At 43.9% G+C, this 17,936-nt stretch overlaps 1 protein-coding gene across 2 annotated transcripts in view; it reads left to right on the top strand.

The window, feature by feature from the left end:
• The window catches only part of LOC308289562 (rho guanine nucleotide exchange factor 26-like), a 45,832-nt gene that overhangs the window by 12,191 nt on the left and 15,705 nt on the right, over positions 1-17,936 (top strand). For both annotated transcript variants that reach the window (XM_080731289.1, XM_080731290.1), the window contains exons 7-12: positions 3,791-3,946; positions 4,094-4,223; positions 5,484-5,558; positions 5,801-5,890; positions 7,134-7,291; positions 16,426-16,635. In XM_080731289.1, the coding sequence (XP_080587415.1) occupies positions 3,791-3,946; positions 4,094-4,223; positions 5,484-5,558; positions 5,801-5,890; positions 7,134-7,291; positions 16,426-16,635 (819 nt within the window). The remainder of the gene's footprint in view (positions 1-3,790; positions 3,947-4,093; positions 4,224-5,483; positions 5,559-5,800; positions 5,891-7,133; positions 7,292-16,425; positions 16,636-17,936) is intronic.

The following is a 17,936-nucleotide window of genomic DNA, read 5'->3' as shown; positions in this document are numbered from 1 at the left end:
GTGCGTGCGTGCGTGCGTGCGTGCGTGCGTGCGTGCGTGCGTGCGTACGTACGTACGTGCGTGCGTGTGTGTGAGTGTTTGTTTTTTCCTGTCCATGTGTAAACACTCATTGTTTTTGATGATGAGACCATTCTTTAAGCCTGATGCGCTCACCCCTCTCTGGAGGTAATTGAAGTGGTATTTTCCTGGTGGAGGGTGAGGTCACCGTTGGACGGCATTGTGGTGATAGACACAGTGCAGAGCCAGGCGAGAAGCCATGGGCATATGTAGAAAAAAACAAAACATATACATTATATACATGCATTATGAGTCACCATGAAGTATGTGTGTGTGTGTGTGTGTGTGTGTGTGTGTGTGTGTGTGTGTGTGTGTGTGTGTGTGTGTGTGTGTGTGTGTGTGTGTGTGTGTGTGTGTGTGTGTGTGTGTGTGTGTGTGTGTGTGTGTGTGTGTGTGTGTGTGTGTGTGTGTGTGTGTGTGTGTCCCTTTCATAATTGCCAGCTCATCGGTTTGGTCAGTTAGTCATTAGTTTACAAGGATCTTATAAACACACGTGCAAGAGAGGACATGAAAGTCCAGATGAGGACCGCCGCTTCAGTGATTAAAGCTCTCTTAGTGCTGAAAGCTGTTGACGGGAAATGCTCTGAGCCTATAGTAGATGGCTCTACACCAGTGGTTCCCAAACTTTTCAGCTCGAGACCCAAAAGAGAAATTAGACGTTTGCCCGGGACCCAAACTAGTGAAAACAGCAGATCTACAAGCACACAACGCATTGCTCCCATAAAAATGGGTCCCAACCCACTGTTTGGGAAACACTGCTCTACACTGTGACACCATTGACACATTAAAACTTAAGTCTTCTGTGAGTCTCAGACACATTTTTGTCAAGTTCACCCTGTCAGAACTGATGTGCTGTATCATTGTGTCAGGACCATGCAACTGTTCTTTAACATTTGGGAACTCCTCTCCAGCAACTGCTGTGTTGCATCCTCCAACACACCACACCCTTTCCCCTAGTAATACAAGTATTTTCATTACTTTTTTAAGTAATGAAAAGTTGTATTGGCTGCCTCGCACTGCCTGCTTTACCCACTAATGGGACGTCATAATCTGCCAATCTATCTATAAATGCGAGAAGTCTCTGCGTGTCTGTCTGTGTGTCTGTAATCCGCGTATCTCGAGAACCGTTCGTCCCACCGGCTTCAGATTCGGCACGCGCGTTCCCCGCCGCGGCACGGAGTGCAGTGCCGGGTCTCGACCCGACCCGACGCGCGGTTTTCCCGAACCGGCGCGAAACGTTCGGAATCTCCTTATGCGGGGTTGATTGTTGACATCAGGCTGTTCCGGAGGAAATCGGCGAAAGCTCTGACTCATTGTGACATCACTTCATAAAAGGCTCTGACATCACGTACGCCACATGAGTCAACAAAAAATCTCTGAGTGTGTATGTATGTATGTAATCCGCGTATCTCGAGAACCGTTCGTCCCACGGGCACGCGCGTTCTCCATATATGGGCATAAAATGAATGCCCCCATATATGGGCATAAAATGGATTGCAGACAGACAGATACAGATATCTCCATATATGGACATAAATGGACAGAGGCAATGCCCCCATATATGGGCATAAAATGGATTGCAGACAGACAGATACAGATATCTCCATATATGGACATAAATGGACAGAGGCAAACAGATGGTCAAAGATCTCCATATATGGGCATAAAATGGACGCAGACAGACAGATACAGATATCTCCATATATGGGCATAAATGGACACAGGCAAACAGATGTTCAAAACGGGTCCTATGACAACAGGTATAATGAGGTTTGCATTAAAGGGGTAACCGGCACTGTGTCTGCAACACAGTTGGAGGCACAGACAGATACTCCATATATGGGCATAAAATGGACGCAGATAGACAGATATCTCCATATATGGGCATAAAATGGACCCAGAACTATAACTGCAGTGATCTCCATATATGGACATAAAATGGACGCCGACAGACAGACAGACAGATACAGATATCTCCATATATGGGCATAAATGGACACATGCAGACAGATGGTCAAAACGGGTCCTATGAAAACAGGTATAATGGGGTTTGCATTAAAGGGCGGGGCATTCATTCCCTATTTACATTGTTCCGAGTTGGCCAGGTCGCCGACTAGACGTTCTAGTAACATATAATACCATTATTGTGTGGTATCCCTTTCTCCTCTCTGTACTTAAGTGTGTCTGGCATCCTTACCTTTAGGGTTTTGTGTTCTGAGATTGCAATGGTCCACATCCCTAATTACTTAACAGGGTTGCATTGCAGATCTGCCCCATGGCCTCTCGCACCATTTGCATCAAATCTCTACACTGCCCTCCCCATGGGAAAAGAAAAAAACTATTAATAGCAAAGGAGCTTAGAGTGGAGATGGGTAGATAGACAGATACAGAGAGGCTGAAGACAATAGAAGGATTTCTCAGTCGGTAGCCTGTAGCACTGGTTCAACAGGATGTTTGACTTGTATCACATGGTTAGAAGCATTGGATTCAGCTCCAGACTAAACAGCAGAAACTCCTCTCTGGCTGCAGGCTGTGTGTGCGGGCGGCACGGGCGGGGTGATCATTTTTTTCATTTTAATGCCAGGTGGTTCACTTGATCAGGTTTCACTGACAGCCTCAGGGTTTATCATACTTAATTCACAATCGCATTCACAGCACACTTTACTACTGGGGGGGCATTCATTGGGGGGAATGTTCTCCTTAGGGCTGACATACTTTTAGTCCTCCATATTATCGGACTTCAACCACTTCTTCCCTCTACCAGCCTTGACCTCTCCTCCCTTCTTCATTCCATCACCCCCCTGTTAGGAACTTAGGATTCCCTCTTCCCTTGCTTAGTTATTGGGGTCGGTCAGTGTGCCCCCGGGGGGGGGGGGGGGGGGGGGGGTGTGTGTGTGTGTGTGTGTGTGTGTGTGTGTGTGTGTGTGTGTGTGTGTGTGTGTGTGTGTGTGTGTGTGTGTGTGTGTGTGTGTGTGTGTGTGTGTGTGTGTGTGTGTGTGTGTGTGTGTGTGTGTGTGTGTGTGTGTGCGCGCGCGTGCGTGCGTGACTCGTGTGCATGTTAGTGTCCTTGATCTTTAGGAAGATCAAAGTTCAGAGGCCTTGGGGTCATATGTGTGCACAAGGTTATGTCAGAAGAATGTACAGAATGTACACACAACTGTCACCTACGAATAGGTGCCTGGGTCATGACTTATGATGGAATCACACTGTGTGTGTGTGTGTGTGTGTGTGTGTGTGTGTGTGTGTGTGTGTGTGTGTGCGCGCAGTGAGGTGTGTGATGGGTTCTAGAGTAGAGTGGCTTTACAGATGAGCTCAAACAAACTTCCATCTGGCCAAGGTCAGCTTCCTGTGCCTGTGTCAGAGCTTCCTGTTTGTCACCTTGGAACATAACGACACACACACTCTTGCGGGGTGGCTGGAATGGCGTGCCATTAAATGAGCCATCTGTCTGTGTGCAGGAAGAGGAAAGCCTTTGTGTTACACGTTAATGGCTGCTCCCTTCTATTTTAGGCGGGCCGAGGAGTTCCTCTTCTGTGATCTTATAACGGGGGGTTAGGAGAAACATGTTTGACACTACGCTTCCTGACTTTGTGTCTGTCCATGTATCCTACATTAATTTTCCTTTTGTGGGATGATGAAAGCGGCCCGGTGCCTTTGACTCGATGTATTTTCCATGTATGGCGCATCGCTGACACACTAACCCTATTTCTGCCTCTACTCTGTCGCCACCCAGGTTCTTTAATGAGCTGGAGGAAAGACACACGCAGAACATAGTGATTGATGACATCAGCGACATCGTCTACAAACACGCGAGTCAGGCCAACTTTGATCCTTACATCACCTACTGCTCCAATGAGGTCTACCAGCAGAGGACCCTGCAACGGCTAGTGTGAGTGAACACGCACGCTTGCCCTTATTATATCCCTCGGTGATATGTTATCAGTGACTGATAACACAGATGCACCGTGAGCCGTTCTGATCCTTTGAACCAGAATTCTTTTCCAACCAGTGAATCACTCCCTCTCTCCTACTGCAGGTCTAAGAGCGCCGGGTTTAAAGAGGCTCTGACCATGATAGAAGGCCACCCCGACTGCAAGAACCTCCCCATGATCTCCTTCCTGATCCTTCCCATGCAGAGGATCACACGGCTGCCGCTACTCATGGATGTGAGTGCACAGATCCACGGCAGCAGGCAGCGCACACACACACAGCCCACGATTTTGACTCTGAAGACTTTCACCCTTATGCAACAATTACTATACGATTTGATGACAGCTCTCCGATCTGTTATTCTTTTTTTCCTTTCATTTCGCTGGCTTTCGCTTTCCCCCCCTAAATCTCCTTTCCTCTCAAAGCCTATTACACTTGGGAGACAATTTGGCATCCTTTGTTGAACACTTCCTCCAAAAAGACCGTCTGCACATTTTGTTCCCCTACGATCAATCAATTGCCTAACATCCCTGACCTAGAAAAGGTTGCTTTTGCTTAAGTTTATCCCTCCATTTTCCAGACCAGAATTATAGATCTGCATCCCCTTCGCTGTTTGTCACTGTCCTTTTGTCTGATTCCTTCTAGCACATGGGTCTTCAACAGGGGGTCTGGGACCCCTAGGAGGTCCTCAGAGTTCCTACAGGGGGACCTCAGAGTTGCTGCAGGGGCTCCTCAAAATCTTTGAGTGATAGAAACTTTTTTTTCTCCTGTTTTATATTAACAATTTGAACCCTAGCATCCATATTATGAGAACTTTAGCCAAAAATAGCGCTGCGAGGCGTTGTGAGCTTGTAGATCGGCTATTTTCGTCAAAGAGCTTTGGTGTAGAGGGGAAAAAGATCAGACTACCGGTAATTATAGAGTGAAATGGCAAGTTTATTAAGTATTGACGGTTCAAGTGGTTGAATATCTGAAAACACAAATTGACATGAATCCAAAATACACTGATGATTGTGCTGTAAAACAATGAAACTATCTATCTACTGTATGAAAAGGTTGTGGGGGTCCCTGCTTCATCTCTCCCTCAACTAAGGGGTCCTTGGCCTCAAAACGTTGAAGACCCCTGGATCCAGCACATTTGGCCTCTCTAACCCTCCTCCATATTCTCACTCCTGCTCTTCCTGTCCATGCTTTCATCCCTCTCCATTCTCGTGCTCTGTCAGAGGCTCCCTGGGGACTCTGGTTTGTAAAGCTCGTAGACTGCCTCGGAGGCTTTGTGGACCCTGAGAAAGTTTTAGATTTCTTCTCTTCTTCCCACCACTTTATTTAGGCTCCAATATGTTATCAGGAATTTTGATAACGTCAAGGCGCGTTGAGCCCTGAAATTCCAAGTGTTCGCATTGTTGAAGGTTTTGCCGTGCAAGCGCACCAACATGATTCTTTTTAGGGTGGAATATTAACATACCCGACCTGTACCTTTGTTCCCTCTCTTGCAGACTATTTGTCAGAAGACGCCAAAGGACTCTCCTCGATATGAGGAATGTAAGAAGGCATTACAAGCAATCAGCAAGGTAAGACACTCGGAAATCCGCTAGGGGTGACCTTTAGAAGTTCATACACACTGGCAAATGGGATGGTTAATTGTGTGTGTGTGTGTGTGTGTGTGTGTGTGTGTGTGTGTGTGTGTGTGTGTGTGTGTGTGTGTGTGTGTGTGTGTGTGTGTGTGTGTGTGTGTGTGTGTGTGTGTGTGTGTGTGTGTGTGTGTGTGTGTGTGTGTGTGTGTGTGTGTGTGTGTGTGTGTGTGTGTGTGTAGGTGGTAAGGAAGTGTAATGAAGGAGCTCGCACCATGGAGAGAACAGAGATGATGTACACCATCAACTCTCAGCTGGAATTCAAGATCAAGGTAAGGATGCAGTGTTAAGAATACACCAGACCGGAAAATGCGACAAAAAGCAATGCTTTATGTACTTGGGTTCACTTTGCACACACGCACAAACAGTGTTTCCCAAGCTGTTTTCCATGCATTCTTTTTGAAACATACATATTAATTCTTGTTAGCAATTGGCATGGACATGCTGACAGGTGTCTGTAATAACTATGTGAAATACGTACATGGTATGGAGTGTTTTATTTCATACAACCATGCACAGAGTCAGACACATGTACATACATGACACATGTAGAAGAACATATATGTAGTATGGTCACACGTACAGTATGTGCACATACACACAGTCACAGAACTGTTTGTGTGTGTGTGTGGGAGAGAGCAGTGTGGGAAAAAGCTCTTGGCACCTTTGGAATTAACAGATGTCTTGTAGTGAACATGTCCTCAAACTGCATAGCCAGCTGTTCATGCACTCGTGCACGCAGACATACACACAGATGAACAGAACACCAGACCACCTAGATAAATGCTAAATCTTATTTATCCAAAGTGGTTCACAGTGTGCATTACATTCACACATTCATACACACATTCACACACCAATGGCAGAGGAAGCCATGATGCAAGGCACCGATCTGCTCAACAGGAGCACTAAGGGGTTCAGTGTCTTGCTCAAGGACACTAATCCAGGGTGAGCCAGGGATTGAAACGATAACCTTCCGATTCCCAAGCGGCTTTTCTCTTATCACTCGAGCCAGTGGTTTTCAACCAGTGGTCCTTGAGGGGGTGCCAGGTGGCCCCCAGCTAAAAGATGGCGAGTTGGTAACCAAATGGACCCTTATAGAGCTTTAACTCTTGAGAGTGTAAAATGAAACCAACTGGACCGTCACTGGTCCATCTGGTTTCATTTTACGCTCTCAAGAGCATTACTTAATTTATGTCATTACTTAAGAAGTCTACACAATTAGATAATGTAGATAGTGCATGGAATTGTGGACAAAATCTCATCCAACGACAACAAAATATTCTACGTTTTGGGTCTGAGAGGCTAAATCAAATGGTGGTCCGTGGCTCAAATGCCCAATAAATAATGGACCTTGATATGAAAAGGGTTGAAAACCACTGACCTGAGCCACTGTTGCCCTGATCAGATGGTGTGTGATTTATATCCTACATGTACTTACCACATACCATACATGTTTGGTTTTTTGAGCTTTTATAATAGTGATCTAATCTTCATTTACTCTCTCTCCCCCAGGCTTTCCCTCTGGTCTCGTCCTCCAGGTGGATGGTGAAGAGAGGAGAGCTCACAGCTCTAGGGGAGGAGAACGGCATCTTCTCCAAGAGGGTGTCACGACAACAAGTCTACTTCTTCCTCTTCAACGACGTCCTCATCATCACCACCAGGAAGAAGAGGTGAGCCTATATCACTGCTGGCCAGTGGTGGAAAAAGTACTCACATGTTTTACATATCAATACTGCAATATAGAAATACTCTGTTACAAGTAGAAGTCCTGTATTAACACATCTGGTGCCAACCCCGAGTTTCCCGAGTTTGAAAAGGTACTACCGCTGTGCCAACCCCGAGTTTCCCGAGTTTGGGCCGTTTTTGAAAAAAAAAAAAAATTTTACCTCCAGAAATGTGTTAGGCATGATCGCGATCGCAAAATTGCATGTTTAACCCCCATACCAACCCATTCTTTCAAACATGGCAGCCATGTTTGTTTACGGATTTCCAAGCGGATTTTTTTGTTTGAAAGCTGTGAACAGTGTGCACACACGTGGTGCATCAGCTAGGCATGGGCATGCACTATTTACACAATTGCGCAATTACATGGAAGTCTATGGTAACCATGGCAACGTGGGACATTGAAGAGAAAAAATCATAGCAACATAAGTGTTAAGAATTTACTTGAGTAAAAGTACAAAAGTATTGGTATCAACATGTACTTAAAGTTGAAAGTACTCATTGTGCAGAATTCCTTAGATCTACAATCTCACAATGTGTCGCATCGCGATGCATTGTGGGCTTCTAGATCGTCTATTTTCAAATGGCCGAAATGTAGTGGTTAACTCTTTGCCAGCCAAAGGGGGCCCCTTAAAAACAGGGGTACAGAGGTACTGCCGTGCAATCTTCTATTTATTTATAAACATGTTTAAAAAAAGCAATGCACCAAATGATAACAACACGCTCGGATCGCTCAGTGCAAGCCAGCAAAACGTGCATGAAGAACGTTTTTTGGTCGGCCAACCTACTTTGATGCTGCTGAAGGCTGATTCCCACCGTTCATTTGCGTGGATCCAGACGGGGTAAACCGCGAGAAAAAACAGCGCACGCACAGCGATCTAATCACATGTAATCCACTTATTCTGAAGCCTTGATTTCGTCTTTCGTCTGATCGAAAAAGACGAGGAGATGCACTGGCCAACCGGCTGCATACACAATAGAATGGCACGTAATGGCCGCCCGTGGATCCCAGTTTCTCAGTTGCAGATGACGTCATCACGTCTCTGACGCTTTACCCCTTCAGATGCTTTCTTAAAGAGACAGAGCACGACCGGCGACTGTTTTTTTTTTTTTAATTATAATTAATTTCATTTTTACGATAAAAGTACGGGAAAGTACGAGCGGCTGATTGCGTGGTCCGGACAAGTACGGGCAAGTACGGCCGGCTTAGAAAGTGTATGTTTTGTATTAATAATCAAAATCTGCAAAGTAACTAAAGTGCTCAAATAAATAAATGTAGTGGAGGAAAAGTACAATATTTGGTTTGGAGATGTAGTGGAGTAGAAGTAAAAGTATTGCAAATTGGAAATACTCAAGTAAAGTAAAAAAATAACTCAATCAGCAGTGATTCACTACTCGCCTAGTGAGAGATAACGGCCAACTCTGTGTGTGTGTGTGTGTGTGTGTGTGTGTGTGTGTGTGTGTGTGTGTGTGCGCGTGTGTGTGTGTGCGTGCGCGTGTGCGTGTGTGTGCGTGTGTGTGTTCACTGTTCACACATGTATGCATACAATTATGTTGTGGCAAGAACTATGGTCTTGGTTTGGTGGCTTTCACATAATTCACCTGTTCTGACACGTTCAGAGTGAGAGTTGGTTTCTATTGTGTGTGCGTAGGTGTGTGAACTACTTACGGCCAAGTGGACGGGTACAGGCCAGGGCGTGTCATATTGTCTAGATTTACCGTTGGGTTTGGACTGGTCCTGGGAAACGAGTGCATGTGTGTGACCGGTTGTTTAGACGGACTAAACCACTTCGAGTCCACTCAGTGAAACGAGTGAGACCCTTGAAACATATGAACCGACAAGAAAACACAGAACGCGCCATTTCCCAGACATGGCGTGAAATTGATTTCTGTAACACGACAATAACATTCACTTAGAGCAACGTTTTGGTGAACTGTGTGGTAATGTGAGTACTTGTCAACACTGTAGTCTGACTCTCAAGCACAGGTGTGTGACTGTTGAACAGGTGCACTACAAGGCCTCAGACTGATTCCAGTTTAGTTTAGTTGACTTTATTGACACAATTGTATAAAACATGGGTCCAAACAACAATCAAAAACCCATTAATAAAACGAAGGTACAATACACAAGTAAGACTCCCTAAGCAGGAGATAAGAGACCATCACGTCACATACACAAACTTTAGAAGGCAGTCGTAGCCAATCAGGAGGGATTATGGGAAATGGGACAGATCCATGTTGATGACATGACATCAGAGATACTGCGTAACATTTTGCGTGATTTTAGGCCAAAATCTGTAGGAGCAGTGTCCAAAAATGTGTTTAGCAAAAACCGTCCTGATGTTGGCGCTAGAAGAGGGCCATGTGAGAAATCAGGGACGGAGGTTGTGATTTGCCATCCAAGGAGTGTGTGTGCAAATTTTGGCATTTATAGGGCCAACGGTGGCAGAGATAAGAGTAGGGCAAAAGTGTGACGTAACTGACAGACAAACACACAGCCGGTGGAGCTTTTCATAGTAACTTGCGACCTGGCGGTCGCAATTAAAACACACAACACAACATCCCTTGACTCATACAACAGGAGCTTTCTGTTGCTCCAAAGGTTATAGGCAGGCATGTATCATACGCAAAATCTCTCTGTCAGTGCACACAAAGAGTGAACTCAGATCAGTAAACTCATGTCAATATTTCGCTCTGATGTCATGTTTGATGGGACACACCAGTATGTGCCGTTAGTTTTGTACCTGAACCTGCTCCAGCATTGCCTATTGATTCTATGGTTGTCTTCATTGATTCTTTGTATGTACTGTAACTACACTAGTGCAGTGGGAGCTGTTTGGAATGCATGCCCGATTTGCCCGTATGGAGGGGCCGGTGCTGGAGAACCATTCATGCGATAGACAGTCAGACAGACATACAGTAGATTCCTGGAATGTATAGATAGATGTTAGTAGAGCTTTGCACATGGTGCTGTCATATGTGTGGGCTGAGTGGAGCTGTTCATCGTCAGCCCTGACAGAAGGAGTTTAAACCCCCACGTTTTGCACAGTTTCTGGCAACGTTAAGAAGTAAGCGTAAGGCACATACAGGGGTTAAAGTTCTCAGTCCTGGGGACTGATTTCAGTCTTGAGGATTCTATAGGGGCTATTTCTGATATCAGTGCAGATCCACAAAAAAATATACATAATATATATAATATATATATACAAAACGCTAGTCAAGTGATCGCCAAACTAAAAAGCAGTTATAATTTCAAGATATGAGTATTTCAATTGGCCAGACGAGCAATAGAATACAACAGAACTTCAGAAGATACTTCTATAAAATGAAGCAAGGATTGGCACACACACATTCAGTGAAGGCAGTTCAGAACTTCAGGGAAACTCCCCAAATATTGGTGTGCGCTGCACGCACCATGTTTAAAAAATCACATATTGGGACATGGTCTGAAAATAAATTTCAGTCTTGAGATGTTTTTTTTTCTTTCTTTTTGGCTTTAACCCCTGCACATAAGAGTACTGCCTTGAAATGCTGGTTTTCGTTTGTGTGTGAATGCATTTGTGTGAGTGGTATGCACATGTGTGTCTATTTTCGCCATTAAGAACAAGGGGGGAAAAAAACGTTCCCCCTCCATCTCCCACAGTGCCTGGAACTGATTGTCCTGCCACTCGCTACTCAGAATTCCTAAGAATCATAAAAAACATTCCATATGATATTTTTCTGGGAATCTGACACGCAACAGCAGGCTCCAGCAGTCAGTCGCGTGTTTGTAAGAGGGATTGTGGATAGGGAGTGCTCCGGAATCAGAGTGTGTGTGTGTGTGTGTGCTGTGTGCTTAAGAATGGGAGAAGCTGTTATAATATTGGTTTGTTCTGTGGAGGAAAGGAAGTCCTGCTGTGGCACGCTACTCTACTGCACTGCACTCCATCTGCAGGAACCAAAACCAAAACACTCCAGGGGTACATGAGGCTATAGAGCAGGTTGGGCAGGCACAGGTCGTAGAATGCATAATTGTTCTCTCCCTTGGCATTTTAGCCCGAGCGGTCAAAGCCACTTTGCAGCTAAACTCACATGGCTGCCAAAAGCAACATAATAGCTCAGTGGGATTCTATGTCCCATTTGTATTTACATGTTAGGCATTTAGCTGAGCGACTTACGAGTGGAACAACTGAATGAGCTTAAATCTCTAATCTTTCTAAGGGCCCAAAACCACAGCGCACAGACAATAGATATACACATTCCTGAGTTTGTAGAACTGTGTGTCCTACTGTAAGTGATTATGAATATCTGAAGAAAAAAGCAAGAACAATGCAGGAAAAGTGTCTCTTGATTCATTCCACTGCAGAAAGGTACCTTTAACCACTCGGTCAGAGGTTTTGGAACTATTTTATATTGTCACTGTCAGGCAGAAAGTGTCATGGGTCTGGCATTTATTTTGAACCGCCTACATTTGGTAGTTTCAGTTTTGTCAGCTATTGTTCAGTATACATTAAAGCTATACTGTGTAAGTTGCTCAACTAGTGGTCAGAGCTGTATAGCAAACCGCGGTCGCGTCCGCGTCTTTCGGCCGTTTTTCGCCGCGGACCGGGCCTCTCACCACCGCGTCCGCCTGCAGCTCGCCGAGATCTATCTTTAGAGGGGTCCCTGGTTCCTGTGCGTTAAGGCATTCCGGAGAAACGGACTCCTTCACCCGAGTATATGTTGTTATGTTGAGGCAAGCTACTTCCTGAGAAGTTAGCAAGATGCGCCTGTGATTGGCCGGTAGTGTACCATGTGTTTATGATCTGCGATATGATTGGCCAACGTATACACATGATGCAGATGACGTGAAATTCTCCCCCCCTCACGGCTCATAGAAAACATATAAAGAGAAGGCTTTAGAAGCTGAAATTAACGGAGTGGAGGTTCTAAAACTTTAGCGATTTAACAGTTAGGACAATTTTAAGATTTGTTTTATAAAAAAAGTTACATTGTATAACTTTAATATTCGAATTTTAGTTTGATGAATCAAAAACAAGGAGGTTCAGAAAGATCAATTATTTTGTTTCATTTTTCCATGCCTCAGAAAAAGTGACAGATGTTTTGGATATCCAGCGGCCAGCCTTCATGAATAAGGCTGGATAGCTGAAGCATCTGTCACCTTTCCTGAGGCATGGAAAAATAAAACAAAGAACTTGACTTTTATTGTGACCCTCCTCTTTTCATTTATTGAACAGTTTATTTAGACAACGCACCAGAGTGGTTAGTGTGTGTGACATAAGTTCCATTGATGCAACCCGGAAACCAATTGATTGGTCATGATAAAATCTTCAAAGTAACTAGTAAATAACGTTTTAAAATAAATGTAGTCGAGTAAAAGTACAATATTTGGATCCGAGATGTATGGAGTAGAAGTAAAAGAATAGAATATTGGAAATTGGTCAAGTACAAATACCTAAAAAAATGTAGTACTTAAGTAGATTTACTTTACACCACTACTAGTACTTCTACTGCTTTCAACACTTTCAGATTTTTAAACCGCATGTCCTGTTTTGTTTTTGCTTTAGATGTGATTTAGGAAGACTTCGTGACCACAGTGGTCAGGGACTACAATAGCGTCTACTAATTCTGCAATTTTATTTTTCTCTGTTGTGTATATTTATACATTTCATTTCACTGTCTGGCAGATCTGCTATTTTCAACACTTGTAATACTTTTGAAACGTTTTTAACAACAGAAATGTTGTATGGGGCGTCACTGGCACAAGGTCTTTTCAGATGGGGGAGGGGAGGAGTGGGCCCGTGGCCAAGTGCACATACATTTGGGGGTCCTTGACATAGAGGATGTTTGAGAACCGCTCACTGTTCTACACCGAGTTCAGCTTGGTTAGTGTCCTGTGAGAATAGGCTCCAGTGTGTTGGCGTCTCGCGGCAGTACAATGTGCTGCAGAGCTCTGGCACTCTGGAACACTTATATAACACTGACTACACCAGCTGGCCCCTATCTCATCTTTACCCCGCCCACCCCCCCCCCCCCCCTTTTCCTCCTGCCTGTCTGATACTACTGGGCCTCACATCCAACCACTGTTATTGTTGAGGTTGTGTGGAACAGTTTCCATCTCCCTCCCTACCTCTCTCTGTCTTTCTCTATATAACTCCCTCTCTGCTAACTGTGCGTGGTTTTATCCCATTGATTCTAAATTAGACCAATGTCACAGCACTTGCGTAACAGTGTCTGTCTCTGTCTTCGTTTTGTCTCTCTCTCTGTCTCTCTGTCTCTCTCTCTCTGTGTTGTCTTTGACCTCTCTTCCCCTCATGTGTAAACGGTAACCCCATTGATCTTTTATGTGTGTCCTGGTAATGTGTGTGTCAATTATGTGAATGGCATCTTGACATTCTCATTTCAACATTCCCATTCTGCACAGGGATATTGTGCACTAATAATCTGTGTGTGTGTGTGTGTGTGTGTGTGTGTGTGTGTGTGTGTGTGTGTGTGTGTGTGTGTGTGTGTGTGTGTGTGTGTGTGTGTGTGTGTGTGTGTGTGTGTGTGTGTGTGTGTGTGTGTGTGTGTGTGTGTGTGTGTGTGTGTGTGTGTGTGTGTGTGTGTGTGTGCGCGTGCCACTGTACGTGTCTTCGACTTGATCAACCTCTGTGATTCCACTTTACATCCGAAAAATCTATTCTGTCCGTAATGCTTTCTTTCTTTCATAATTTCTCCAAAGGGGAGAGAGAGAGAGAAAGAGAGAAAACTGATTGTACAGTAGATCATATTTATCTTAGGTCATGATGACGTGTGACAGATGCCTGTGTTATCACTGACAGCTGTGTAGTTCTCATTCCCAGCCCACCACGTTTGTGTTTGTTTGTTCTACAGAGAACACCGTAGATGTCCTCCTGTGCCTCATTCGTCTTCTTTTCGATGTTTATTCTCCCTAATTCTCAGGGAAACATCTCATTTTCATACCTTTCGCTGTAATCCAGACCCCCCCCCCCCCCCCCCCCCCACACACACACACACACACATATATATCCCACATGTAGAATCTCCACCCGTCCCATTCCACAGTGTAATGTAAATGGCATTCCAGACATTTTGACTGGAGGGTTTGCCAGGGTCTGTAGGGGCCTGAAATGCCTAGTCCCCCAAAACTAATCTGACACTCATTCAGAGAAGCCATGAGCCCCAGCTGTTTTTTGTGGCATAAAAGGAGACAAACTTGGAAGTTTGAAATGTCATGTCTGTGGTCTAAGCCTCCGTTGCAGGAAGTATTGTTTATTTGTTATGTTTCATTCTTCATTTCAATTGGTTCTCTGCTCATCCAAAACTAATAATCTCTAGGATTGGGGACGGGATGTGTCCCCAAGTGAGAGAATCGTGTAACAGTAAACAGTTTTTATATTCTCTTGTTTATTTGAAACACTGTATTATCTTTTGTATATTATTATGCTGATTTTGTTAAACAAATGTACAGTCTTATTCGGACATAACACACAAACATCACTTGTACCTCTGATTGACTGACAAATAAAACCTTCTGGGTCCATCTTTATTTTTGAGAAAGCAGATCAGAGACCGGTTGACTAAAGCTGGGGACGATATCATGGGCTTTTATGAGCTTATATGTTTGCTTGGTCAGAGTGGACACCTTTGAATCTCCTTTTCCTGATTGACCTGTTACATTGTCAGGCTTTGAGTCCAGTAACTCTATCTCTTTGCTCTGTATTCTCCCTCTTCCAGTCCATTCACCTTTTCACCTCCACTCCCCCAACTGGTGTGTAATTTATCACATTCTATATATTGTTCCTCTAGCCCTCTCCTGTTCTGTGGCATTTGATTGGTTAAGGACAGTGGGCTTGGGGCCTAGCGGTTAAGGCGCATACCACATACCGGTAGGTTCGATTCCCGAGCCTGACGACCTTTGCTGTGTTTCACTCCCTGTCTCTCTCCCTGTTTCCAATCACTGTATTATCAAAATGAAACCAGAAAATCACCCAAAATAGCAATATCAAAGAGGTTATTACTAGGGTTAAATCAAAGTAAACTACAAACTAAAGCTTTTAGTTAACTGAAATAGAAATAAAAGACTAGACTTTGGGGGGGAAAATAAAACGGATATAATTCATAAACAAATTCGTCAACATGGAAAGCAGGGGGATGCATTGGTGCCTGTGTTAATTGAGCCCGGGATGTCTACAAGACTGTGAGACAATTGTGTTCAATGTGAAAAACAAAATAATAAAAACCAAAATAGAAAGCTCAACTAAAACTATCAAAGCCACCAATGAATCACACTGAAACTAAACTGAATTGAAAACAAAAATGAAAGAATAGCCTTGGGATTGCTGTTTGCGTGTGTAGTCGGAGAGCATGCCATATGCTGGCTGACAGGAAGCTAGTTCCTGAGTCCAGCAGTCTCTTTGCCTAAGTGCTGTTCTGGACTCCTGTATGACATAACACAGGTATGGTTTCAGCTATCATGAAGGGGGCCACATGGAATGAATACTTTCTCTCTCTTTCTCAGTACAGCAAAGAATTAGAGGTCTCATGGGAGTTTTTATTATGCATTCCAGATGTCTCCAGCTAACGGGAATAACTTTTGGGTGGAGTATCATGTTAAAATGGTGCTTATGGGAAATGTAGTCAAGCATTAAGGTATCAGCCATAGTGGACAAGTCATGTGGCTATTTGGAGACCAAATCTGCACGTCTTACAAGTTCAAATATTCATTCATTATGTTTTTGTGACCGTCAGGTCGCAAGTTACTATCAAAACCTCCACCGGCTGTCTGTCAGTCAGTCAGTCAGTCTGTCTGTCTGTCTGTCACGCCACACTTTTGGCCCTACTCTTATCTCCTGCACCGTTGCCCTTGTCCATGCCAAACTTTGCACACACACTCCTTGGCTGGCAAACCACAACCTCCGCTCCTGATTTCTCACATGCCCCTCTTCTAGCGCCACCATGAGGTTGTCGACCTGACGGTCACTTATCTCCCGATTAGGGAGTCTTACTGGTTGTAGTGAGACTAGTAGTTGTTGTTTGACCATGATGATAGCTGGAATACACTGGATTTAATCTTTTCTGACCTCCCTCCTCTCTTTCCCAGTGAAGACAGCTACACGGTGATAGACTACGCCTTGAGGGACCAGATCTGGGTGGGTCCTAGCCAGCCGGAGGATCTCTGCCTGTCACCAATCAGAACTACTGCCAGCATGCTGACCTCACGGCAGCCTGGCACCAACCACCTCTTCCGCCTGCGTTTCCGCAGCAACCACTCTGGTGGGGAAGTGCTGATGATCCTGGGGGTGGAACTGATGTGAGTGTTTTGTTTCATTTTTCTCTCAGACTTGCCAGTGTTGTTGTTTTGTTTGTGTATCTTTTTCAGGTTTAAGTTCAAATACAGATCAAAGTGATCTTTTTGTTCACTTTAAAATATGACACCAACAACATGTCTAACACTGGGTGTTGTGTTTGGGAACCACTGGGACCCATGGGTTCCGGGTAAAGATCATTTCTCTTTTGGGTCTTGAGCTAAAAGGTTTGGGGACCACTGCTTTAAACCATATCAATAATGAGGTTGAAATAATCTGTCCGTATACAGATCAATCTCAGAAAATTTGAATAGTTTGTCAAAAAGTATTGCAGATGTCATAGTACCCCAAATCATAACTGACTTCGGGAACTTCCCACTGACATTTCTCTAATATAAATCCTTGTTTTGAGTGTTCATAGTGTAATATTTTGAAGTATGGACTTTTGATATTGTATGCCTGTATGCCATAAAAATTCAAAATTTTACCAAAAAAAAGATTTGGAATAATTCACTGAATCTGCAATTTATCTAGAATATATGAAAGTTTCAAGTAATATATGAATGTTTCAAGAATATTTACTTTTACAAAATATTCTAATTTTCTAAGATTGATCTGTACGAGCTGTATGATATAGGAGAGTGAGACATGTGTAAGTTATGCATGACGTTTGTCACCATAATGGTTTTGTTTGATTGGGCGTCTCCACAGTGCAGGAATCTCCCCTGAGGCAGCGAGACTATCTGTTTAAAGTCGGCTGGCATATGCTGAAGTTTGTAGCAGGGTGTACTTGCACATAAGCTAGACATTAAATCAGCTTTACTTCCTTTACATTCAGGCCATAATTTGGCTGTGTTGGTGAAGCTTAAACCATCAGCTCTATCTGTCTATACAACAACAATCATCCACAGATTATGTAACCCACAGAAACAAACAGATCCGTTCTTTTATTAGACTCAACGCAGGGTGTGTTTGTTCTATCTATTGTTTATAAACTAACAGCCATTGTACAGTATACTGTACTGTGCATTCACACACACATACATGTGCACGCACAGCTTTGTGCTGTAACTACACAGTAGAATCCTCAGCGTTCATTTAAAGGACAACGTTGGTTTCATATAGGGTTCATATTTTATATTGTACTTAGAGAAAAGAAAAGATGAGTGTTCAAATGTTTTCATTTACTGCTTTCTATTGTTTTAGCATGCTTACACGTGTCTGAATATATCTTTAGCCTATATATAATTAGCCTCTTGCATGCATGCCCCCAAACTGGAGGCATGCATGCAAATCAAAATAGTTA

Source organism: Nannobrachium achirus, assembly GCF_963921795.1.
Source record: "Nannobrachium achirus genome assembly, chromosome: 8".
NCBI lineage: Eukaryota > Metazoa > Chordata > Actinopteri > Myctophiformes > Myctophidae > Nannobrachium > Nannobrachium achirus.
The sequence above is the reverse complement of the archived record's forward strand: the minus strand, read 5'-3'. Positions and strand labels throughout refer to the sequence as shown.